General features: G+C 38.6%; 1 protein-coding gene across 2 annotated transcripts in view; it reads right to left on the reverse strand.

Moving 5' to 3' along the window:
* Positions 1-27293, reverse strand: part of CDH20 (cadherin 20) — a 203622-nt gene that overhangs the window by 13828 nt on the left and 162501 nt on the right. For both annotated transcript variants that reach the window (XM_032872301.1, XM_032872303.1), the window contains 6 exons: positions 26773-26892; positions 24198-24365; positions 20084-20271; positions 11435-11688; positions 5617-5753; positions 2917-3038 (listed from right to left, as the gene is read on the reverse strand). In XM_032872301.1, the coding sequence (XP_032728192.1) occupies positions 2917-3038; positions 5617-5753; positions 11435-11688; positions 20084-20271; positions 24198-24365; positions 26773-26892 (989 nt within the window). The remainder of the gene's footprint in view (positions 1-2916; positions 3039-5616; positions 5754-11434; positions 11689-20083; positions 20272-24197; positions 24366-26772; positions 26893-27293) is intronic.

Consider the following 27293-nt stretch of genomic DNA (forward strand, 5'->3'; position numbering starts at 1 on the left):
CGATGGAGCATCAGGGGTCAGTTACAGGGCTTTTAAAGAATGAGTGAGCAAAGACACTGCTTTGCTGGGTTCTTTTCTGGGGTCTGAATTTTTTTTATGGCAAATTTGGTTGCAATAGTTGGGAACACAATGGCCTGTGCTCCTGCCCTCCACTCTCCTGGTAGGTCGGATTTCATTCTCAGTCCCACTTGCCATGCAATATTCTGCTCAGCTGGTTTCATTCTGCTTTCAGCCATCGCCAGGTAGGTCATCTGATTTCTTTATGGGCCTCCTTCTTGGCTGCTTGCTAAGAGGCAAGCACATTTCCTGACTTGGCAGACACACAGCTGACAATAGTATGTGACACATCTAACACAAGGAGGCCTGATGCGTTATAAACCAGACATGCCTACTGAGCTGTGTGCTTTCGAAAATCTTAAAAATATGCCCCAGAACCAAAATCAAGGGGTAGGATTTTTAGTATCTTGGGCTAAGGATGATAAATGTGACAGACTTGTGGCGCATGACCTGATCTTTAAGCCACAAAATAAACTGTGCTGTAAAGGACTGTCTGATAGGCCATTAAAAGGTGTATTTACAAGGGCGCCTGGGTGGCTCAGTCAGTTAAACATCTGACTCAGTCTTGGGGTCTTGGGATCGAGTCCTGTGTTGGTCTCTGCTTTCAGTACAGAGTCTGTGTGTCCCTTTCCCTCCCCCTCTGCTTCCTCCCCCCATACCACCCCCACTCCTGATCTCTTTCTCTCAAATGAATGAATAAAATCTAAAAAAAAAAAAAAAAAAAAAAAAGGATGTATTTAGAAATGGGAGATGTGTACATGTGCTCCAAAAACAAGAGAGGTAGTAGTTAGAGGCACCTGGGTGGCCCAGGTAGTTGAGTGTCTGACTCTTGGTTTCAGCTTCGGGTCCTGAGATTGAGTCCTGTGTTAAGCTCTGTGCTCAGTAGGGAGTTGCCTTGGGATTCTCTCTCACCTCACCCTCTCCCTCTCCCCCTCCTCCCACTTGCATGTACCAGCCGTACTCTCTTTCTAAATAATAAATAAATAAATCCTTAAAAAAAAAAACAACAAAACCTGAAACCGAGGATAGGTAGTTAAAAGTGCTATTGACCTGTCAGAATGCAACTTCTATTCTGAAGACCTTTAAGAAAGTAAGTGCTTCGTTTTCTGGGGGAGAGGAGCTTTAATTAATGTGCTGCTTTTTTACCTTCTTTATAATGTAGATTAATAATTAGCTTCATCATGTATATTTGTTATAATAAGATCTTATAAAACAACATTTTATACTATGCTTTATATAGTGTATATGAAATTGTTATAATACAAAACAAAAATTGTTAAAATAAAGGTCCAGATCCCCTCATTCAAAACTCAGCTACCATAGCACGGTAACTATTGCTGTTTTTGGATCTTGACCCCTACATGTCTTAGTTCACATGTAGGCATAATTTTCTGTAACTGCAAGCATGTACGTGTGGTTTTTATACCTTCTTTCTTTACTTCTAATGACACAGATCATTTCTTATACCATAAAGTCTGCATTGTAACTTTTATTAGCTGCATAATGTTTCAGGTCTTCTTAGAAATTCAGTAGATGTGGAAGTAGAATTATTAAAGACTTGCTGAAAAAATTTTTAGGAGGGCTGTACACCATTGCCCTGAATTTTAAGAGTCCACTGATGAGAGGATTTAGATGAGAATCCTTATAGGACTGCCCCCCACCCCCGGGGTAGATGTAAATCACTTTTTCTTTTAACTGAGAAAGGTGAGGATGTGTTGACTTAATCTTTGGTGAGTGCGGGGTGCTAATATGAGTTTTGATTGTATAAACGAGTCTCTGTGCAGCCGGATGTCATGTTCCAGGTAAGAGAAGCGAAAGCAAAATCTGCCTGAATTACCAAAGCATGAATCCTTGCCTTGTAGGTACGCACTTCACAGACTCCTAACTTCCATATTAAAACTATTCTGACTCCATTTGCCTTACTACCAGAATCCACAGGACCACAGCATATACTCTGGGGGAAGAAATTAGGGCTGTTAGAGGATCTCATGGGTCACAGTTGAGAGAGGAAAGCATCTTACAAAACCAGGAGCAGAAACAGGACATGGCCGATGCTCTGCGGTATGGAAGGGTGGGTACGGGGTAGGTAGCAGCCCAAAGCATGCATGAATACATGGCCACTCCAGGCAGAGTTCTGAACGTTTCTCAGTTATACCACTTGGAATTTGATCGACCAAATTTTTCATGTACATTTAAAAGTATCTTTAGAAAATACACAAATATGTCTCTGCAAATTATAGAACTGTGGTTATTTCCAATTAGTAGAAATTTGTGTCTTCAGATTCCTTTCTTCTCAAAACCGATCTGACATGAACAACATTAGGAAAATGATGTTTTAACTGAGGGAGGAGAGAGTAGGTATTCTAGGTTACAAATCATTCTGAGAATAGGGCAGGTAGTCCCTAAACAAGTATTGTTAGAAGTTAAGAAAGGGAGGTGGGAAGATACAAAAAATAAAGCTTCCCTACTGCAAGTATTTTCAGGTATTAGTGCTAAACTGAGGAAAAGAGAAGAGTTTTCTGATCTTCATGGTCCCTCGCTCCCAGGATCCAGAGCACATTTTACTGCAGTTAGTTCTATACAGTTCAGTTCCAAGATGGATAGGTAACTTCAGGCCAGCCTGTGAAGCAAGCTACCATCAAAGCATTGTTGAAATCATTAAAATGTGGGGCGGGGGGGGGGGGGATGCCACATGGTTGTCTGAACAAACTTGGAACATCATGCGTGGAAATCGGGGGCCCTTTCGTGAACTGTTAGTTTCTGGAGTCTAAATTTCTTTGATGGCAAATTTGGTTATCTGTAGCAGTCATTCTGTATGGTGGAGGTGAACCAATGTGCACATCGCACAGACTGCCTTACCTGCCCTGCTTTGGCATTTTCACACACAAAAGCTTCATAGAATCTGGGGAATTCTGGAGCATTGTCATTCACATCTAAGACTTTGATTGTGACGGAAACACTTCCAACCTGGGAAGGATTGTCTAAAGAGAACACAGAGAAAACCAAAGGTGAGGGTTCAGTAGTACAAGAAAGCTGCTCGTTGCTGGAATAGGTATTTACCTTGTCAGTTTGGTTTTTTTAAAGGAATTGGAAATGGCAAGAGAAACATAGGATGCGTTGTGGCCTAGTAAGAGTGCGGCCAGAACACAGGGCACGTGGACAGATCAAGGTGTGTGTCTGAGAGAGTGTGTGATGTCAGGAGGATGAGGAGAAGAGTATAATTCTGGGGGAGGGGGCGCAGGTAACACAAAATGCAGCCTAAAAAGGTTTGACTCATTTGGCTCCTGCTTCAGGTTCTGAAATTAAAGACAGTTCGGTTCCATATTCTGGGCTTGAAAACAGCCCATTTCAAACTGGATGCATACTGTGTGGCATTGCTTGGCTTTATTCCCCCCTTTTTTTTTTCTTGGTTTTATTCAGTTCTTTGAATTGTATTTCAGAAGGTTTCAGGTTATTCATGGGAGTACAGATAACACTGCACATTTATTTCTGCTAAGGGACTAAGGGGTTATTATAGGATCAAACACACCAAATCCGTATCTTTGGCTAGGCCGGGAGAAGTTACTCATAGTCACTCATGGGGAAGTGTGTCTTTTAGTCTGTCTTTTGCTTGGCATTGCCACATAAGGACAGTTTCACAGCCCCAGGAGTGCCCCTCTTGTCCATTTTTGTTTTGGCCATATCCCAAGAAGATAAAATAGAAACTAAACACACAGATTATTCTTAGTAAATAATTTTATAAAATCTCAGAATGCTTTATTCTTCTGATTTATTTTTTCTTTTCTTTCCCCAAAATATCTGTGCTCTCCTATGTTATCCACTTAAATATTTCTATTGCCTGGTTACCAAAATTACTGACCTATTTACTTTTTTTTTTTTTCTCCCATTGTAACCATGGTACTAGTTTATAGAAGGACTAATGAAAATTCCCCCAAAATGTCAGGGTATATATGATCTACAATCCTACCGCCAGAGATATCCATTATATAATATATGTAATATTACATGTGTCCCAAAATATGGAGAGAGACACACACATATGCACTGCAATTAAGTGAAATTAAAAAGTTGGATTTAAAACTTTTGGCAAATATTATCCTGTGTCATTGAAATATACTTTGAAAACATGTATATTAATATCTGCTTGATAGTCTCATTTTATTATTTGGTGGTACCACAGTTTACTTAGGCAGACTCCTATTATTAGACTTTTAGGTAATTCCCATTTTCCCCCTTCTGTTAAAATAGCACTGCAGTAGATGTTTTGGTATATAGATCTTTGTTGATATTTATGATTATTTCCTTAAGATAGTTGTAAGAACTCTTGAGAAAAAGAGTATGAATATTTTGGAGAATCTTGAACGCTTAATTGCCTAATTCCCCCCTGCCCCTCAAGTGATTATACATCGTTCTGCCAGTACATTAGAGTCTGTGTTTCCCTGAACCTTTACCATCACTAAGTGTTATGAAAAACAAAAACAAAAACAAACAAACTGAAGGTAGTAGTAAATAGTCTAATTTTTGTGAAATTCATAATAAATATGTTAATCTAGTTTTTAGTAGTTTTTCATTCTGTTTTTAAGTTTCTGTTCAAAAGTCTGCTTTTTAGTGTAAGATGTCTCAAATTCTTATATCCGTGTTTCTGTGTATGTATGTGTGTGGTAAGGGTGATACGTTATAAATGCTTTCTTTCATCCAGTAGTAATATTTTATACTGAAGGGGTTCAGGACAGCTCCCTCTGTCCCCATGTGCCAATTTGGCTGTGGATTATTTTGAGTTGAAGACACTTGAGGCCCTGCGGTTCAAGAGAAACTTTTGTCACTCCCTTAACCCACACAGAAAAATCTAAATTGAGCTCCCCCCCACCCAGAATAAAGGTTATTAATAGATATATTTTATCTGAGTGACCCATCTGTATGGTAGGGGAAACCTCTAATTACCAAGTATGTGCTCTTACCGTCCTATGAAATGCATTCCTTTCCTTTGAAATCTCAAACTCCTACCCCTTCTTTATAGTTCAGAATGATACATATACCTCATTTTGTCTGTCTTTGGAATTTTTATGTCTGTGTGCATTCCCCATATGTATGTATGTTAAATTTGTTTTTCTTTTGTTAATCTGTCTCATGTCAATTTGATTCTTAGTCCAGCTAGAAGGACCTTTGAAGGGGACAGGAACTCTTGGTTCCCCTTCAATACTATTTGTGCATTCCCAATCTTATTAAAGGTTGAAAACCTCTTAGATTTCTTAGACATTGTTCCTTTCTTCATATAGAAGTCTAGCTCCTTGATTTAAGGATGCTGTTTTTTTGTACTGCTTTTGCATAGTGGGTTTTTGTTGTTGTTGTTGTTGTTTTTTGTTTGTTCGTTTTTACTCTCTAGCATAGGACATGGTATATAGGAGATAGAATTTGAACTGAATGCATTCACTCACTTGCATAAACCATAATTTCTGTTTTTTCGCATAAAGAATATAACAAGCTCTAGAAGTTTTCTTTCACATTCTACAATGCTTATATTTTGTCATGCTATGGAGACCAATTTATTGTGTTACTTACTCATTTCCATAGCAAGGACAGTGATATTATGCCAAGAAAACTCCTCCCGATCAAGAGGTCTTGCAGTCATTAGGGCACCTGTTGTAATGTCAACATAGAAGAATCTTCCAGGGTCACTGCTTCTGTCAATGGAATATCTGTAAAAGCACAGATTAAATGCATTGTTTTCTTTGAATAAGTATACAATAGCATATTACATGAGAGAACTGTGCATACTGTGTGAAACATGGCTCAGCCAGTTCTGAGTTATGGACACTTGGAAGACCGCATTTGCTGTTTGATCATGTCCAGAAACAGTCCCCCACCAAAGCCCCCTAAAAACATAAACAACCAATAACAAACTATTACTGCTTGAATTTCCTCATTTGTAAAATGAAATAAAACAGGGTGCTGAAGTCTTAGGGCAGTTTTAAGCCAATTAATAATCAATTAAATAATAAGGATAGCTAGAGAATCCTTATCTGTGGAATATTTTTAGCAGGATGAACCAGGTTTGACTATATTGTTTAATGTAAATAAACCTGGAATTTATGAATTTATGGGGCACAGCTTGCTGGAAAGTATCATGTGAGCTATGTAATTAATGGGGTATAAAAAGCAGATGTTCCATAACCAAAATGGCTCCTTTTTTGTTGAGACGTGCACTTCATTGCTTATATCTTTCATGTTCAGTATGGACCAACATGCATCCTTACGCTGGAGAAAGATATTTACCTGATGGTTTCAGGCCTCTCCAAGAACAGACTGCTTGCCTCATATTTTGCTGTTGTTTCTATCCTTTGAGTCATTACTTATTTTGGGTACTGGGTAAGAGCGACAATTCCTGTGGAACCTGATTTGGCAATCTGACCCTCTGTGTTCACTCACCTGGTCTCCATTTTGGGAGATTCATTAAGTGTGGAGGGAGATTCAGGCATCTGTATATTTAAAATCCTCCATGATATATAGCCATGATTGAGAACCACTAATTTTTTTTTTAAAGATTTTATTTATTTGTTAGAGCAAACATGAGCACATGTACTAGTGGAGCAGCAGGCAGAGGGAGAATCAGACTGCCCACTGAGCAGGGAGACTGATTTTGGGGCTCACTTCCAGGACCCTGAGATCATGATCTGAGCCAAAGGCAGACGCTTAACCCACTGAGCCACTCAGTGGGTTTCCTTGAGAACCACTCTTGAGAATCTTTGTAGTCCTTGGTAATAGCCAGTAATTATAATTGGTGCCACTTACGGAATACCAGATATCTTATACCTTCTTTTTAAATTTTTATAAAATTTCTAGAAGGTAGGTATTACCTCTTTTAGCAGAAAAGAAAACTAAGAGAAGTCGCTTTCATACAGTTAAATAGCTAATAATTTGCAGAGCTAATATAAAACCACTGTAATATATTGGGTTCAGAATTCTATTTAAAGTTGCCAGTGATTGCAGTCTGTGTCCTAAAGTAGTTGAAACTAGAAAACTACCATTTTGTTGGGAGTAAGAAGTTTCTTCAGTGCGTTGTTTTTACATTGCAGGTTAGTGAAATCAATATAGTAGGTTATGACTAGTGTTGAAAGAAAATGATATAGAACATATGCATGCCATACTGTCATATGCAGTAAGGGTAAATATTGATGTTACAACTTTTGTTTCAGATATGTACAAGTGTGTACATACACACACACACAGTATATGCACGTGTATGCACTATTTGGTAAAATGTTCCAGATACTTATTTTTTTTCTGTGGAGATTCCAGTTGGCTGTTCAGAGAGGAATTAAAGAAAAAAGTGACCACTAAGGGCTGGAGAAATGAAATCATTTTAGTTGTGATTCTCCAAGAGCTGGGAAATTTAAGGAAGTACATTAATACCTTTCTCTACTTGTGACTCTATTTAATGAACACTTCCTGTAGCTAGGCGCTGCCCCACACACCTTACAGATACTGGCTCATTTAATCCTTACAGTATCCCTAGGAGGGTAGGTGCTGTTATCTTGGTTTTGCAGGTGAGGAAACTGAGACCTGGATTGGTTAAGTCACTTTCCCAAGATAATCAAGCCTAAGCAGTTTGGTTTCAGGTTCCTGCCTGTAACTGCCACTCCCTGCTGCCTTATCGTGCAGGGAATGTATGCCATTGTTTAAGGAAACAAAGCCTTATCCCTTCTTGAAATAGACTAAGCGCGATGGCAAACTATTGACTTCTTAAAGTCAAGACTTAAAGAACAAACACATGCCTACAAAGTTCATTTAAAATTAATTGGAACATTTTTTTCTAGGTATAATTAGTGATTTAGTTTTAAAGTTCCCTGGCTCTTTTAAAAGTTGAATTTGTCTTTGGGAAAAAATGCGGTCTTTTCTTCCAACCAGCCATTCAGCCCATAGAGCCATAACCCTGATGGCAGCTCTCCAAATTGTAGGCGTAGTGCCCGAGGGGAGAGGCAGCCCCAGCCTCTATGATGAAGCAGCTTTCTACGCCCAGACCTGCGGAGCCATAGCAAATGTTGCAGATGGTACGGGAGGTCGGGTGATAGAAATAACTAACCGGCAGAACCCCTGACAGTCCTGCCTGGTGCCACAGCGAGAGGGAACCCTGCAAGCTTGCCTCGGAGAAGCCTTCCTCAGCAAGTGGAACCTCCTTCTGATTTCCCAGATTGGAAGTTACTGAATTGAGGCAGTAATGGCACTCGCTACTCTGAATGGGACACGGGGCCAATTTTCAGGAGGCAGGAGAACAAATGAAAAGTGTAGATACAGATGGAGAATGAGGAAATTGGGACACACTAGTGAATTATGTAGGTGGTTTTCCTTTCTCTAACCATAATGCTCTCACCTATTATGGGCAGAATAGGCATAATATGCACACACAAAACTGCCTTCAGTGAACGATAGCTAGTGCTTGTTGGGCTCCCTGCTTGCTTGCTTGGCTGAGGACATACTCTGAGTTTGGGAGCGATTTGAAGGTAGGGAGGGCATCATGGGCAGGCTTGCTAAATCCACACACATACTCTAGGAAGGCACAGGAGAGCAGGATCTTTCCATACCAGCAGAAGCCTGTTTCAGTGGCCAACTGGTTTAGTCTCCTGCTTGCCAGAAGTGCCTTGGGCGTTTATGAAAGATTTAGGAAATCCTAAATTGTTTAGGTGATACTAAACATCGTACTTTTCATGTATATGTAACTAAATCTGGAGATTTGGTTTTGGGATTTACTAGTAAATCACAACCAGTTTATATGCCTGACCATGCCATAAAATTTCCAGAAAGGAGATTATGAAAGTCCTAATAATCTTTTTAAAAAGTTAAATGGCCTTTTATCCATAACATTTTAACTTCAGGTGACATATTGATTTTGGGGCAATTTAATATGTGTTTTCTTTATAGGAATATAAATCTCATTTATTTCTAATAAAAATGCAGAAGATGAATTAGCCAAGCAGCATATAACTTGCAAATTATTTTAAAAGATAATAGCTTTCATAGGAAAAATAAGGATAAAATGAGCAATTTGGGGAAAGATAACATAGGAGAGTAATTTCAAAATGGGTTTATTAAATGTGATAGCCAAGGATTTGCCTTTTATGTGCTTTTCCCTCTGAGAATCCAGGGCTCCTGGTGTTTCTCTTGAGTCTAGGGACCATTCTTTATTCCTGTCAGATAGTACAGAGTCAGGAATCCTCTGTCTTGGCAGTATGAATTCTCTTTTGCAGCTAAAAGGCAGAGGGAGAGTTATCCCCGTTTTGATAAGTGGAATTCTTTGACCCCCTGTCTGAATGCTTATCTTGTTATCTCCAGGCCTGTGGATGTCACCTTGTTCTTGCCAGTTTCTCTCTTAGGACCTAGAGTTCTGCCCCTGGATAAGCCCAGGGGACCTTGCTCTCTGCCTCTGGCCTATTCATTTGTGGATTCCTCCTCACTGGGATCCATTGGAATAGAAAGCCTCTCTATTATGTACCTCCCTGATGCGGGCCAACTGATGATATTCAAAAGCCAGTCATCTGAAGCAGAATTTTCTGTTAGCCAGACAGGATTTCTTAATTTGTGTACCTTGTTTTGCTCCATGGCAGGAGTGGATGTAGGCCTGTTGGTGTTTTGCTTTCATTTCTGCATCTGTTGTGAGATAATTAATGACTTTAGTCTTGAATACTGCACAAACACTATAGGGGGGTGTGTGTGTGTGTCTTCTGACTGCAGTCTCTTTTGTTTGTCATTTAGCAGTGTGACTCCTAACAACTATATTTCCAGGGCTTACCATGTGGAAGTCCAGATTCAGAATCAGGAAGGAAGATGTGGAATTATCCATTGGATATTTGATTGACTATTTTAGAAATGGGCTCTAATTTTTTCAAGTTTATGCCTGTTTCATTTCTCTCCCTCCATAAAATTTTCCCCACAGTATCTTTTCCAACATGAACAGATTAACTAATTGATCAGGAGATACATATTTTTTTCTTGGCTTCTGAAAATACGAATTTATAGAATCTGTTTCATTTATGTTATGGTAGTTTTGGGGATAATATGGTTTCACTAACTTCTTCCCTCCTGTTACACATTTGAAAACCTTAAGGTTGAAATATCACTTCTGTAAAGTTGATATAATTCATACCAGAAAGATTAGTTGATTTCTAAAAATCAAATACCAGAATTTAAACAAGATCATTTTAGCCATTTTAATGCCTGCAAATGTTAGACGTTTACTAGTTGGTTAGATGAAGCAGATTTCCTCCAGTTTAGTTATTCTCAGGAGAGAATCACCCTTGTTAAACTGAAAAAGCATGTTTTCATTAAATACAAAATAGCACTAGGTGAGGGAAGTACCCATTGATAGAAAAGGCATTTGATAAATTGGGGTGCATTTAAAATGTGTTAGCTGCTCTAAAGCCCCAGATCCATTTTGCCATGTGGCTTTCAACAATTAATGTGACAGATGGCCTCAAAACAGCCTTGGAATCCTGATCTTTTGTGTCAAGCTTCAAGAGGCTTGGCAGTTGCTCTGGAAGGTTGAGGTGTCAACCTGTCCACCAGCTGTTTGCACTTGGGTTCCAGAGTTGATAGGAGGAAATGGCCATGGCTCTAAGAACAGCAGCTCTCCTCCCTGCCTTGATGGGGAAGCATTTTTTTTTTTTAAGATTTTATTTATTTATTTGACAGACAGAGATCACAAGTAGGCAGAGAGGCAGGCGGAGAGAGAGTTGGAAGCAGGCCCCCTGCTGAGCAGAGAGCCCGATTCGGGGCTCAATCCCAGGACCCTGGGATCATAACCTGAGCTGAAGGCAGAGGCTTTAACCCACTGAGCCACCCAGGTGCCCCGGATTTGACAGTTCTTAACTTTTTGGTATCTATGTGTCTGTGCTTTATCTGAGTTGGTAGTTGTCAACTGGGGATGATTTTGATCCCCCCATCCCTTCTTCCTCCTGGGACATTTGGCAATATGTGTGACATTTTAAGTTGTTACTATTCAGAGGGTGCTACTGACATTTAGTAGGTTGAGGCCAGAGATGCTGTTAAACATTGTACAATGCCCAGGACAGCCTGTCATGACAAAGAATCCATCCCAAAATGTCAGTAGGGCTATGACTGAAAACTAAGGTAGGGGTGTGTGTGTGTGTGTGTGTGTGCGCGCGCATGCGTGCAAGTTTCCGTTTTTTTGCTAAAGCAATTAACAGTGAGTTGCAGACATAACAATAACTTTACTTCAAAATAACATGAAAAGACTATCTTATTTAAACAAGAAGAACTTTTTAGTTCCAGAGATCAAAGAAGCAAAGGGAGAAAGTGCTGGAAAATTAGATACCAGAGAAGGGAAGATTCTAAGGTATGAGAAAGGTGAAGTATGTGGAAAAACCTGATTGAGTTGTTGGTCACATCTGGGTCCTTGGCAGAAATGATCTGGATGGTTGTTCCAATCGCCACATCCTCAGGAACCTCCACAAAATAAAAGCCTGGCTCAAATATGGGGGGCTCATCCACATCTTCCACACTGATGTGCACTGTTGTTGTGTCCTGAAATGGGCCTAGGTTCAGAAAACGCATCTCTAGGTGAGGATTGGCTCCTTCCACTTTTAAGGTGTAACTTTTCTTGCTTTCAAAACTCAGCGGCTGAAAAGTAATGATAGGAAAATTGATTAGCCATGAGCATATATGTCAAGGTTCTGAAGGATCGCCAGTATTGATGGCTAGGGGGTAGACTCCCAACTTCATTAAAATGGTGGAAAAGAGGCAAAAGGAAAAACAAGAGGAGTTTTTCCTTTGTTCCGTAGTTCTTGGTCTTAAGGTTATTTTCAGTAGAAAAAGTAAAGGACGATCTGGACACTTCAGAGAGTGTGAGGGCAGTTGGTGGACCGATCAGGAAAAACACCGTCGCTCCGGGCAGGCTGTACCTGAACCTGGCTACTCTTCAACCAACCTGGTCCATGTGTCTTTAAAGCTGCTTGTTTATCTGAAAGAATGTCATGAGAACTAAGAGTGTGAGTTCAGTTTCACAATATCCAAACTGAGGCCCAGTCTTTTCCATTTGCTTCCTTAACACAATTCTTTTTTTTTTTTTTTTTTAGATTTTGTTTATTCATTTGTGAGACAGAGAAGCAGGGAGGGAGAGAGGCAGAAGCAGACTGAGCTGGGACACCACCCCTCCCCCCACCCCCCGGCCTTGGGGCTCCATTCTGGGACGTGGAAATCATGACCTAAGACAAAGGCAGACGTTTAGCCATATGAGCCCCCCATTGTCCCTAAAAAAAAAAAATACTCTGGTACAAAGCAGTAGTGTTTTTTTTTTTTTTTTTTTAAAGAAACTACTATAAGCACCTTACCAGGGTTCTCAGAGTACCGTGTCAGATCAATGTTTGTGTATTAAGTTTACCATAGATGCTTTCTTTTAAAAATCTCTTTTAAAGGCCTAATCCAATGCCTCATTTTATAGTTGAAGAGACTGAGACAGAAGGCTCCAAATACTGGAGCCTTAGTTCCATGGTTTTTGGAACTTAAGGCGTGGTTCCATAGTGTCAAAGTAGAAATGCTTATACAGATTTTTAAATTCCTCTTTCAAAGGTCATCTACAAACCTTTGACTTTTTGTAGTAAAATTCCATGTCATACAAAAAATTTTTTGGTTGCTCTTTTTTTTTTTTTTAAATCTGTTCCTACCTTAAAAATGTTTTATGCCAAAATAAATACAATTTTAGAATAGAAACTGAACTCGAATGGATCTCTTAAGAACAATCCATTCATTTTTTTAAAAATTTTATTTATTTATTTTTAAAGAGTTTATTTATCCATTTGGCAGAAAGAGAAATCACAAGTAGGCAGAGAGGCAGGCAGAGAGAGAGGGAGAAGCAGGCTCCCTGCTGAGCAGAGAGCCTGATTCGGGGCTCAATCCCAAGACCCTAAGATCATGACTTGAGCCGAAGGCAGAGGCTTACTTAACCCACTGAGCCACCCAGGTGCCCCTCATTTTTTTTCTTTTTAAGCTGACAAAATGTCTAAGTGTTTTGAGCAACATTTACCTCAGGACATCATCAATAATAAAAAAAAATCATGGAAAGTTAATCCTTTAAGATACTTACAGTGGATAGCAAAGCAGTTACTAAAGCTTAGAAGTCACATATCCACTTGGTAGTGACTTAAATTTTTCTAACTAAATATTCACTGGTGCTTTTTTTTTTTTTTTTTTTTTCATAAAATATGCTGAATGTCAGCACATTTTTAGGTTAGAAAGAGGCATGTGTCCATTTAATTAACTGCTTTGCTTTTGAGAAACAAACAGCAGAAGTTCCTATAACTTAATTAGGCATTTTCAAATTCTAACAAAAAGTTTTTGCGTAGTTGCTCTTTGGTTATTACTTGTTTTGCATTAGTTTCACCCTACATTGTATTCCTTGTTTCGTGGCATCAGCCATTCCCGTTTAAACTAAGCAGCCATTTTACCAGTCTTACTGTCTCCCTAGTTTTTAGTCAAAAGGCAAGGATTTTGGGGCACCTTGCTGGCTCAGATGGGTAGAGCATGTGACTCTTAATCTCAGGATTGTGAATTTGAGCCCCACATTGGGTATAGAGATTAACAAAAATAAATTTAAAAAATAATTTATAAAAAGGCAAGGTTTTATTAACAGGGAAATCTGCCACTCAGATTATGATACACTTGAGGGAATAGTTTTACCAATTTATTTATATTTACTCTCTAAATTTAGACATTCATTGTTTCCTGGTAAATTACTTATGTTTTCCTAAAATTCTTTCCTTAAATATGGGTAACCCAGAGTGGGCACTGTTGTTTATATTAGATTTGTTCTAGGTAAAGTTAGTTTTCCCCTTAATATTAAGTCATTTTCCTAATTTGGTATAAATTTTGTATTTTTTAATTGAGGTTACATTAAAATTAATCCTTTTTAGTATAAAGTTTAGCAGATTTTGACAAATCATGTAGTCGTTTCTCTACCATGATAAGATACAGAACAGTTTTATCTCTGCCATTACCCCTTGCCCTGTGCCCCTTTATCAGCCCCTTCCCATTGGCAACCAATGATCTATGCTCTGTACCTATTATAAGAATGTCACATAAATGGAACCATTCAATATATACTTTTTTGAATCTTTTACTTGGACAATGTATTTAAAATTCATCCATGTCTTTTTTTTTTTTTTAATTTATTTATTTGACAGACAGAGATCGCATGTAGTCAGAGAGACAGGCAGAGAGAGAGGAGGAAGCAGGCTCCCCGCCAAGCAGAGAGCCCAATGCGGGACCCAATCCCAGGACTCTGGGATCATGACCTGACGTGAAGGCAGAGGCTTTAACCCACTGAGCCACCCAGGCGCCCCTCATCCAAGTCTTTTTGTGAATGAACAGTTTGTCCCTTTCTGTTGCCAAGTACTATTTATTGTATGGGTGCACCACAGTTTATTTATCCATTCTCTGCTAGAGATACATTTCAGTTGTTTCCAGTTTCTGATCGTTATGAATAAAGCTGCCATGAACATTTGCATACAGGTTTTTCTTTGAACATAGATTTTTATTTAACGTGGGTAGAGACCTAGGAATGCGATTATATGGTAAAGTATATTTTTAACTTTATAAGAAACTTCCAAACCAGTTTTTAAAGTGGCTGTACCAGTTTCCCACCAGGAATGTACGAAAGTTCTAGTTGCTCAACATCTTTGTCATTATTTGATTTCATCAGTTTTTCTGATTTATTCATTGTAGTGGGTATGAAGTAGTGTCTCATTGTGGTTTTGATTTGCATTTCCCTAATGCTTAATGATGTTCAGTGTTTTTATGTTTCTTCTTGAAGAGTTGTTCATGTATTCTGTATTCAAGTCCTTTATCAGACATGTGTTTGCAAATATTTATTTCCAATCTGTGATTTGTTTTAACAGTGCTTTTGAAGAGCAGAAACTCTTAATTTTGATGAAATCTTATTTATCACTTTCTTATTGGTATTATGGTGTCAGATCTAAGAAATCTTTGCCTCATGAGGGTCACAAAAATTTTCTTCCATGTTTCCTTCTGGAAATTTTATAGTTTTAGTATATTGCATATTGGTAGGTGTATGATCCATTTTGAACTTATTTTTATGAGATATGAAATGTTTTTTTTCACATATGGATATCCAGTTGTTCCAACACTAACTGTGGAAGAGACTAAAGTGAGTTTTTAATTATTAAAAAATAAGTTACCTAGTGATGATTACATTTATTGTCTCTCTCACCTAACACCTAAGTAATTTTATTATTTAAAATCAAAAGAAAACATTGTCCTAAATACTCTAAGCTTTAAATTGCTCACAACTGAAATATGAGTTTTTTTTCTCATGAAAAGTTTTTGTACTTATTTTTTAAAATCAAAGAATTCTTTGTTTCCATAGTCATAATAGTAAATCCAGGAATAGTAATCTCAAAACCTAAATTCCAAATTCAAAGAATTTCCTAGAGTTAGAGCACATAATGAAGAGACATTATATTCTTAAAAATTGAGTCACAAAAATTGTAGCATAAACTAGTAATGCAGCTTTTTTAAGCAGTTTTAATTATTCCTTCTTTTGTTTCCATAGTACTTTGTTATACTTACATTATGGTCCTTTTTATTCTGTTTTACAAATATTTCTTTCTTTGTTGGTCCCTTTCACAGACTCAAGGGCAAAGGCTATGAATTAGGTTTTTATTTACCTGCGCCTAGCAAAGGTCTAAAACCCAAAAGGCAGCAACAAAATGTTACATTGAGTTGGACAAAAAAGCTTTTCAGTCCAAGTATTAACAAGTACCGGTTGGGTGATAATATATACAGATTTTATGTTACAATAGTTCAGTGATTTTTAAGGGGTGCATCTTTTGATATTTTGACATTTTGGAGCTAGGGTTGCTTCTCCAATTGATGACATCTTACAGTTGCTTATGCCCAACAGGAGAGAGGATGCAGTTGAGTTCTGCACATTGTGGGTACTACATGTGTTGAACTTCATTGCCTTCTAAAATGTCTTCAGAAAGATTGTACTATGATTTGACATTGAAACAAAAATTGTTATGTGGGCAGAATGGCATGGAAACAACAGCAGGGAGTAAATCTGCTATTAGTGAAGCACATATGTCTGTGTCAACTAGAGCTTTTTCAAAAACTATAAGGGAGAAGAAGGCCTTGTATCATTTAAATTGCAAGAGTTTTTTTTTTTCTTTTTTAAAGTAGTATATAAAAGAATGATGTGATTTAATTTTCATGGGCATCTTAGATTTGATGAAATATAGAAGTTTTCTCTTTGTGGACTATTTAAGAGGAAAAGGGAGTAAAAACTGTTGCTTGTTGTATGCTTGGAGATGGAAGATATGCTGAAGGTTGGAATATGGCCTAACAGCATGCTCATCTAAAATAAAGAGCAATCTTCAAAATATATATTTCAAGCATTCTATCTTTCAAGCATTTGACTTAAGAGACTGAAAATCAATTGATTGATTACTTAAAAGCCAAAAAGACCCAAGGTACTGGGTAGTAATCAGTATGGTTTTATGAAGACCCAATTCTATCAATTCAACTTAATTTTTCTTTTTGAAAAAGTATGTGCTTTTTAGACAAATAATAGGGCTTAGGGAAGTAAATCAAAAGTAGAACTTCCGTTTCAATTTTCTACAACATTATTAATGACAAAGTAGAAGATGGGTGTGGATCAGGCATCTGAGTGAATGTTGTTCCAAAAGTATAGACCGAGCAGTCAATAGCTTCTAAAGTATTTATAATATTTGACTTGTCTATCCACCCAACTTATTGACCTCTTTTTAAATTCCATTTTCTGTCACTTCCCAGGTTCAGAAGAGAAATCCAAATGACCTTGGCAAAACTGATCGCTGTTTTGATTAAACGTGGATATAGTTTAGTGACAATGAGAGACAGCGGTATGTCTTATTAGGTTTAATCTTTTCTCCACATAAGGGAGCTGGAGAAAACAATATTTTCAAGTTCCTTTCAGATACAAAATTGTGATAGTTAATATTTTAAAAATGAATGGCTTGTAATAAGGTCTAAGCTATATTCTAATAATTTGACATAAATTAATGTTTTTAGAATTATATATTATAATACAAAATAACATTTAAAATATATTGAGAATCCCAAAAGCTCTTTTTCTGATTACTTAATTGTTTTAAAGAAAATTTTTGCATTAAAGAAACAGTGATTATCTGAAGCATTTTATCTTTCATACAACAATAATTATCTTTGATATTTACCTTGCTTACAGTTATCAGTCATGGTAAGCAATGTATTATTATCTGTTTACTTGAGGCATACCACATGAAAGGAGAATGTTCTTAATCCTATGTCATATACCAAATTGGTATTATTTCTAGTCATCTTTTATATTTCTAACATGTTATTAACTCTCAAGGGATGAGAATAAAGTAAGAAACTGCAGTATTTAAATTACATTCAGATTTATTTGATTGTGAAGTTATTATCAGCATTTTACCCTGTTTTGAGGTCATTGTGTGCTGGCTTGTAAAGATTTCTGGTTGGTGGAATGCTGAATCTGTCTGTTCTTTTGCTGTATTGGTATATTGCTTAAGTGAATACAGGGCAAATAGGTGAACTCGTGCCTTCTAAAGCAGTGTTAATTCAACTCTGTGGAACAGCATATAGTCAAAGTTGTTATTAAACACATTAACTTGTGCTCCATTGTAAGTTATGAACATTGCTTTCATCATGATCATCAGTGATCTCCATGTTCCTAAAGTTTGTGGTCAGTTTTCAATGGTCTCATAAGAATTTCAATAGCATTTGTCTTTCCCTTCTCCTGGAGATGGTTTTTCATGTCTTCCAGAACACTATACTCCCTTAATTCTCTTCCCGTTTCCCTGATCTCTCCTTCTCAGTCTCCCTGCTGTCCTTTGCTCTTCTCTCTGACCTCTTCACGTTGGGGTGCTGTGGGGCTCATGTCACTGTCTTCTCCATCTGTGCTCAGGCCCTTGGAATGTCATTTTCTTGTATTTGCTTTAAGTACCGTTTATATGCTTGTGACTCCCAAATTTCTATTTCCAACTCAGAACTCTTCTCCATGCTCCACACTCCTATAACCAGCAGCTGCTGCACATCTCCACTGGGGTAGCATGTCCCGAACTTACTCCCATTATTTGCCACCTGCAGACTCCCATCTCAGAGACAGCTCTCTTCTGGTTGCTCATTTCACCTCTCTTTCATGTCCTCATTCAATCTGTTCGGAAATCCCCTTGACTCTACTTTCACAATATATATAGATTCTGATTGCTTCTCACTATCTCCATTCCTACTACCCTAGGCCACGCCACCGTCATCTACCTAGATGATTGCGATAATCTCAGCTGGTGTGCCTGTTCCCATCCTTGCTCCCCTTTTATGGTCTTTTCTCAACACAGCCGACAGAGTAATTATAAAGAAAGTCCAGTTATGTTGTATGTTTTATTTTTTAAAGATTTATTTATTTTATGGAGGGAGAGAGATTGCCAGAGCATGAATGGGGGAAGGGCAAAGGGAGAGGGAGAGAAACAGACTCCCTGCTGAATGTGGGGCTCAATCTCACAACCTTGAGATCATGACCTGAGCCAAAATCAGGAGTTAGATGCTTAACGGACTTATCCACTCAGATTTTAAAGCCCTCCAGTTCTTCCCTGGTTTACTCAGAGGAAAAAGTACTTAACAGCAGCCCATAAGGTCCTATGCAGTTTGGTTCCTTTGTTACTTCTCTGAATTTTTTCATCTGTGGGTCTTCCCCTCCACTTAGCCTTATCAACCCCCTTGTTGGTTTTGAAACAAACTAGGCAGAGACCCATCTCTGGGCCTTGGCACCGGTTGTCCCTTTGCCCGGAACACTTTTCCACAGTATCTCTGACCCCTTCCCTTGTCTTCAGGGCTGCATGTGTAGTTCTCACTGAAAGTCGTTTGTAGGGCACCTCCCAGGGTTCTGCATTGTCAGCCTGCCCAGCTCTGTGCTGTGATTCTACCCACTTTAAGTCTTTGTATAAATGTCACTTCTCTGTGAAGCTAATCCCAAGCACCCAGTTTAAAATTTGAAGTCATGTTGGCTTTTCTGATAATCACTTTTGTTCTGTTTTACCCCTCCCCACTGTAGCACTTATCACTTTCTGATATATTGATTTGTTGATTTACTTGCTATTTTCATTGTCTTCTTCCCTTTATTAGAATGTAAGCTCCATGAAGGCAGGTATTTTTGGTTATTTTATTTACTCTCTACATTAAATGCCTAGAATAATACATGGCACATAGGGAGACGCTCAACAAGTATTTGTTGAATAAATAATTTAACATACCTTGCGTTTTTGGATATATTTAAAATAGACAAAGAAGATTAAATCAATGAGTTTTTAAAGTTCATCACATATGTACCTAGTAGGATATTAAAACTTCAATTTTTTAAGGTTTTATCTTCCATATCAGTATATCCATATGTGCTTTATGCCACCAAAAAATTGATAGCTTACATTAAAAAAACCTGGTAATTTGTGAAGCAAAGGAGTTTCAAGTGATAATACTACCCGGCAGCTATGTTTGATGAAGCTTTTCCAAGTCTAATTAGCATCTGTGGATCTTATCGTAGCAATTAAAAAATCTTTGTGTTATTTATTGATTCATAAATAATATTATAGCTTGCTTTATTGTTATTTATGGTATACTACAGTAAAAAATGACTGTTGTTCAACTGCAAATCTTGATCAAGTCATTAACATCATTAGTGAATTAAGCTGCAATAATTTTTTAAGTGGTTAAGTAGTGAGCTAGGAGAAAGGACGTATTTATAATATATTTTTATTATGACATGATACCCTCTCTGTAAAATGACGACACAGCCAGTTTTACATGTAAGCAAAAGAAGTAAGAGGTTTTTTTTTTTTTTAAAGGAGTGGAAAGAATGTTTATCAAAGGATTTGAAGCAATGTGTACTAATAGTACAACAGTCCTTACTAACATCTCATATATATTCAAAGCCTCCATTAACATGATTTGGAAAGAGGAGTTGGATTACCTTCTTCACAGTTATGATGCCAACTTGGAAATTGGGATCTGTGTTAATGTCAAAGGCATCTGCACCATCTCCATCCACAATGGTGTATTTCATCTCGGCATTGATTCCTTCGTCCAAGTCCTTGGCAAACACTCTACCCACAGTGGCGCTGACTGGAGCCGATTCCAGCACACTCATCTGATAATGTTCTGTGGAGAAAGGTCAGAACATGCATTCTTGTAATCTGTTGCTATAGAAAATGCCTCGGCAGTGTCAAATCATATCAGGCCTGCTGGAACAGACGTCTTTCTTCTGCTTCAAGAATTAAAACTTGAGTTTTCCAGAAGAAAAACTGAAATCGGAAGAGGCTGAGCAGATAGTATGAGGTCTTAGCCTGTACTGGATGTTTGATAAGGATGGGCCAAAAAGGCGTGACCAATCCTAAGAATAGGACAAAATAAAAACAAAAATATTTCTTATCTCAATGAATCCACCTTCAGAGTTGAAGGAATTACCTTGCTTTCCAATCTTTCAGTCCCTCCTAGTGAACTATCTCCCCAAATGTTAATTCATTCTGAGAAAAAAAAAACCATTGTGATTGCAAAGTACATATTTATTCTGTTTAGACTTGAAATGCCCACATTTTCCTCTGCGGCCAAGCCAGTGTATAGAGTTTTCATCTCTGCGGCCACCTGCCCAAATTTAATGGCCGTCAGTGATCTGTAAAGGAGGAATAGCTACAGAGAGCAAATTCCCTCCAGTTCCATGTGTTGTGCGTCTGTATGTCCTTGCGCTTGCTTCTGCCCGGTGGAAATCTCTGTCGTTTCTTATTCTCTTGGTCCAGAACAGAATACCCTGAAAGTTCTCACAAAATATAAGAATCTCAGAGTTGGTAACGTTCTCCTTCTCAGCTTCACAATTAAATTTAGAGTTGTGTCTTTACTCACGTACCTTCTCTGGGGCTCAACTTTTTGCATTCTTCATTATTTTGTCAAACAAAATGTGACTAAATAACAGGGAAAATCACATGATCATATTTTCAATATGTTCATGGTCTCTTTTATTCTAATGTGTATTGCGAGCTACAGGGAAGCCTGGGGTGAGGGCTTGAGGTTCATGAAGATTTGGGGAGGTTGACAGCACCCAACCAGCTCACAGCACCCTCCCTTGCACAGGAGAAGAAATAATGCCTGTTCTTGGCAAATACGAGACAGGAAATTGCTAATGTCTGTACTAAGCTGGCAGGCACTTGGATTTCATAATCTCTTTCCATTCTCTTCCAAAATTGTTGATGGATTAGACTTTGTTATTATAGAACTTTTAGGAAAAATAAACAAGTGTCTTCCCCACACCAGGAAAGCTATGTGTTCTGTATTTAAAAAAACATATACATAAAATTTCTACATGTGATGCACTGTATTAGAGCTGAGATCTTGATATTCCATTAAATTTGGTTCAGTTAAAGGTAACTAAGCTTGTTCAATATAAATAGTAGGAGTGTCATTTTGCCAACATTCCATGATCAGCTATGTTAATATTTATAAAAAGGAAGGAAAATTGAATTTTTAAAATAAGCAATCAGAAGATAGTAAAGCAGAGAGTTTATCCAAGGTAGGTTTGTGGAATAGTGAGATCATTTAAACTTTGTTTAACAAACAGATGGGGAGATATTTAATGGTGAGATAAAGACAATTTGTTAAAAGTCCAAAAATAATTACGATTTTAGGGGAAGCAGAGATGATGTGCAAAGAATGCTTGCAGGCAGATTACTTTTATCCATTTACATTTCATCTTCTGTGCAGCACAGTCCTTCTGCTCTATGCTAGATTCCCCATTATCTTGAAAAAGTGGTAACTCAAAATGTTTGCTTTAGAATGGGTGTTAAGATGTTGGTTTGTGGAGCAGGACTAAAACCCTGGGTAGCATTGTGTTATGCGGTTGTAAAGTTGTCATGTCTGGGGTGGTATGACTTTCCTGCAGTTTGTCTAAATCCACATACCTACGAGCTATGTAATAACTTGCTGCTTTTGCTCTTTCTGTCTTCATCAGAGGTACTGTCGAGTATCAAATTTAAAAAGCCAAATAGGGTAGTTCAGGGATATTCAGGAATCTGTAGTGTGCAGTGTGTGCAGTGTGAGCCGTTCATGAAGTAATAAACGTACACAAAGGAAGAAACCAGTCCGTGTGGCATTTCACAAACTGTTCTGTGATGCCCTGCTGTCCTGTAGAACTCATCAATTTAGTAGCTACTTGGTTGCACCACTTGTGAAATATGTACCTAGTATTCTGCCTTTTTGTTTTATGAAATGTCATGGGGTCTCTGTGTATACAGTTGTATGAGGATGTTTGAATTTCCTTCCTGTCTTTATATAGATAAAAGAGATGACTCACTTGGTCTGGCTGTCTCAAAGTATAGATGTTAGCCAAAAGTCTGGTTTGACTCTGTGTTTAGTTTCTTTTCTTTCTTTCCTTCTTTTTTTTTTTAAACCTGAGTTTCCTGGTCAGGTCTTCCTCATGAAATTGTGTCTGTTATCCTCATTTCTCCGACTGCTCCCTTTAGGCTTCTGATTCTCAGATTCACGTCTCCATTCCTGGGCTCCATTCCACAGGTATAGCTCTCTATTTCCACCTCCTTAAGGCCATTCAGTCAGATTGTCCTGCTGTGACTTCATATTCAAATCTGAGTTTGTCTTCCTCCTTCCCTGCCGTCAGTTCCATTATGCATCCTCTGTTTCTATCAGTGCTACAATTCTACTCCCTGTCACCCAGACGTCAAACATCATAGTGACCTTTGACTCCACCCTCTGCTGTGGTTCCTTCAGCCAAGAAATCAGGAGGCAGAAACCCATGTTTTCTTACTTGTCCCACTGCACTCTTTCTGCTATTTCCTTAAGTGCTTATCATTTCAAATCTCGAACATTCTAAAAGCCTCCCTGATGGATTCCCTGGCTTCTAGTTTCCACTCCTGCCAACCCATCTGTACATGGCTCTCAGATTAGCTTTCCTTTAGGTCTCTGTCTTGCTCAGAAACTTTTTGGTGACTTCCTTTAGAAATATAACACATCTAGAATATAGAAATATTTAGAAATATAACACATTTAAAACACTAAAGAGCAGGTCTCCATTTTTAGGGAGTCTTTGAACATGAAATCACATTTGCTACTTTACTTCCAGGTCTTTATACTGTAGATACATATTTTTTCTTTACATTCAGGTTCTATTGGAATGAGCTCTCAGAGAGCAGAGATTTTGTCTGTTTTGTACACTGTTCTATATGCCATACCTAGATGGTGCCTGAAGCAAGTATTTTTTGGATGAATGAGTGGCTTCCCCCTTCTGGAATGTTTTTCTTTCTTCCTATTTAAATCTTTTATATTTTTGAGTCCCTGTTGCAGTATTATCCTTCAATGAAGCCTTCATTCATCTTAGTTTATTGTGAAAGTTTCATTCTGCACTACTCAAGTGGCACAGCAAATGCTACTTTTTGGTTAACTTTTGATGAGTGTAGAGTATGTACTCCCTAGCTGGATCTTAAGCTTCACAGGGGCAGGGACTGAGTTTCAAGCATCTTGTATCCCTCGTGCCCAGTGCCATTGGAAAGCAGGTGGTTGGTACTCTTGTGAATTGACTGGCTAAGGTAGTCAGATGGGTGCCTCTGTGTTGACCTTCAGTTTGGGTTATTTTCTGTGTGTGTGTTCTCAACAGGGCAGTATTGTATCCTAGGGGGCCAACATCAGTTTGGGGAAGGGGGAGATAGGAACAAAAATCTTAGATGCTACAATGGTTTGTGGCTCTCTAAAGTTCAGCCGTACCCGACAAAATCTTTTTCCTTAGTATTTCATTTTATGGGGTGGAGTGCAGGGTGTGGAAATCAAGAAAAAAAAAAAAAAAAAAAAGCATATAAGAGCTCCAGAGAGTGGTGGTAATGAAAGAAGTGAGAAACATTGGCTCTGTGCTATGGGATGTTGGGACCCAGAAGGGAAATGGTGACGTGAGAATTGAATAATAAATGTAGGAAGGGAACCCATGGATAATTGAACTTTAAGAGGAACTCAGGCTGGGCTTTTTCTTCCTCTTCTGTAATAGGTGCCTCCCTCTGGCCTGAGATCTTTACTCTCACTGGTTAGGTACTCACTCTGTGGAAAGCGGGGTGGGTTATCATTGACATCCAAGAGGGTGATGTTGACTGTTGTGGTCCCAGCTAGTCCTCCAAGCTGCCCTCCCATGTCCTTGGCTTGGATAATCACTTCATAGTATTCTTTGGCTTCTCGGTCCATGTTCATGAGTGCTGTCCTAATTACACCTGCAGGATAGAAAAGACTGCTTTTAAAAACAAATCCACACATCCAGTGTTTAAGGTTGGCTTTCAGGTTTCTCCCTTGTGGATTGTTAGTATTTAGAGTCTAGATGCAAATCATCTGTATTTTATTAAACTTAGGTCAGAATTCTAGCTTCGAATGAGCGCTGTGCTTAAACAAATGGTGAGACGACACTATCCCAGGAGGAAGAGCTTAGGGCCCACTTCCTTTGGCGACATTACAAGGAGAGAACAGGAGGTGGCAGCAGCGGTTCTCGAACAGAGTTAGGGACTAGCAGTCCGGGCCAATTTCAAGGGTCTGTTGTACCAAAGAAAACTGGGGCTTTGGGTCCCGTAAAACACAGCCTCGTCTGTCTGCAAATCTGTGATTTTAGATAATTCTCTTTCAGCCAGCACTTTCTCTAGCCCCGAGAGCCCTTGTAGTGTGAATCACTTTTCTTGAGCATCTCACTCCCAGTCTCCTTTTCCCTGTCTCCCTAATACCTGTAAGCCGGGTTGGAATTCTAATTTGATTGTCCTTTTGTTATATATGCCTTCGGTTTTGTTCTGCTTACCTATGTGTATCACTGGTTTCTACGAGCTGGGACATGAAAGATGCTCTGTTGAGTTGTTCATTTTTAACATGCATAAGGGATGAACTCCCCCAGACAGTAAGTAGCAGCATCACAGTGTGATGATACAGTTTCATTTAAGAAGAGGGGTCTAAATCAAAATCCAGGGAAATGTGTTGTTTTGATACTGCCAAGGGTGTGCTATAATGTTTTATCTCCCTTTTAGCCCTGCTATGTAGAAAAGTTGACTTCTCTACACTCTAGGCAAAGATTAAAGGCTTGTTTACTGCAAGTTTACAGTGTGACCCTTGGCTAAATAGACCTTTTGCATGCAAAGAAGAGAGATTGGGAACCACAAACCTGTCTCCACTTTACTCCTGAAGTGTATATATTGCATTATAGTAACAGCATTCTGAAGTGAAATATGCAGCATTTTCTTTTTTTTAAATGCCCTATGAGCACAGCAATAACTATCTTTTCATGTATTTTTGACCTTAACACTAAAGATGCCCCCTGGGAGCTGTCAAAATAATATAAGGTTCCTCTTAGGATATAAAGGACACATTACCCTCTTCCTGTCTGTATTTTTCTTCCCTGTGGGCATTCCTCCACTTTCCCTCCCCCTCTGCAGAATTGTTAAAGTTACTGTTTTATAGAAGTCCCTCACTGCAACCTTTTTTTCTTTCCTCCTCCTAATTTATACTCCCTCGCTTTCTGCTTTTATGATATAATTTTCTGAATGCCTGGTTCCCCTTAGGACTTTTGGAAAAAAAATTCTATCAGGTTGCTAATAGAAATGTATTTTTTCTCTTTCAAATGGAGAGGTGACTTTGAGTGTTAACCATTTACTTTACCTCTGAGACTGTTTTTTAACTCAAGTTCCTTGTTAATTATTCTTAGGTCTTCAGTTTTCCTGTATGTAGAATGGGAATAACAGTTCTGCCATGTATTTCACAGGTTCACAAGAATAACGGGAGGCTCAAATATGGTAATGTCTATGAAAGTATTTTACAAGGAAGAAAGCTTGGCACAAGCAGGATAATAATGATAAAACATAAATTCTGTAGTCAAAGCTTTCAGGTAAAACTGAAAGAAACAACAAAAACAAAAAACCACAACCAGACTTCTGTCTATCCTTTGTTGCCACATTCCTTCTTACACATCCAGTTCTTTTAGTTGTCCTCCCTGTGAGAGCTTCCCACTCAGCACTTGCCTTTTTAGGGGCCACATCCCATGTTCTGCGCTCTTTCCCCCCTCAGCAAAATCTTTGTGTCCTGGCATCTCCTTATTCTGGCCATGTTCTCTACTTAGTACAGGGTGGTTCAGTGGGAAGAGCATCAGACCAAAAGTCAGGGGACATATCTGCAGATAGAAGCACTTTGTTAGGTCTCAGTTCCCAATTTCCTTACTTGTTAAGTGACCGGTACTGGACTTTATGGTTCCCCTAAGGCTCTTCATAGTTTCAAAATCAATGATTCTAGTTCTCTAGTGAGCCTAGGTTAATGTGCCAATCCTCTTAGGTCTTCTTGGTGTGATAAAAGACAATCCCTGGGAATAAATTCAGCTGTAGGAGTTACTGAAGGCTAGTGAGGATGTCCCTTTGTGTAGGCAGGCCTTTTGGCCTCTCCAGTCAGACTCCGTACACTGTCTAGACATAGTGCTGCTTTTACCCACCAGGGCAGTGGTTGTTTGCTGTCTTAATCCTAAAGCTTGTAACAATCTTCTTTCATTAATACAGTCCCTATAGAGTCCTGGAAAAGGAGAGTTGGGTTTATCATAAGTAGCAGTTATGAATTAGTAGGGAATAAAGCATCCAGCTCTGATGACATTGCATCACATACCTGTTTTGGAGTCCACGGAAAAATATGGCTGGCCCTGGAGAATGCTGTACACTACCCGGGCACTGTTGCCGTAGGTTGGATCATCAGCATCTGTGGCTGTCACCTGGATAACAGAGGTCCCTGAGGAAGAGAGATGGTGGAAACCTGTTCAAATTGAATTGCTAAAGGCTGGAAGCAGTGCTGAATAGGCAATCTTAACGCATTTGCAATTGTTATGTTTGCTTCCTCCGGAGAACCCTTTTTGAGGTCAAGCTTCCATAGCTCCTAACTTGTGCCTCTCTAGTGAGACAGGAGTTAATTTGTGTTTTAAATTCTTAGTAACCAGTAAGAATAACACAGTCTTTGGGTTCTTCATTGCTTTTTTGATAATACCAAAATGCTTCTTCCTTATGAATCAAACATTTATCTGTCTACCCTCTATCTTTTAAGAATCAGAACTGAATAACAATTCTAAGCTTATTGTTACTATTATTTTTTACTGTGGCTGATTTCACTGTCTAAGTAGTTTCCTGCCTAGGGAC

This window comes from Lontra canadensis, unplaced genomic scaffold, assembly GCF_010015895.1.
Source record: "Lontra canadensis isolate GAN:19392208 unplaced genomic scaffold, GSC_riverotter_1.0 scaffold44, whole genome shotgun sequence".
Lineage (NCBI taxonomy): Eukaryota > Metazoa > Chordata > Mammalia > Carnivora > Mustelidae > Lontra > Lontra canadensis.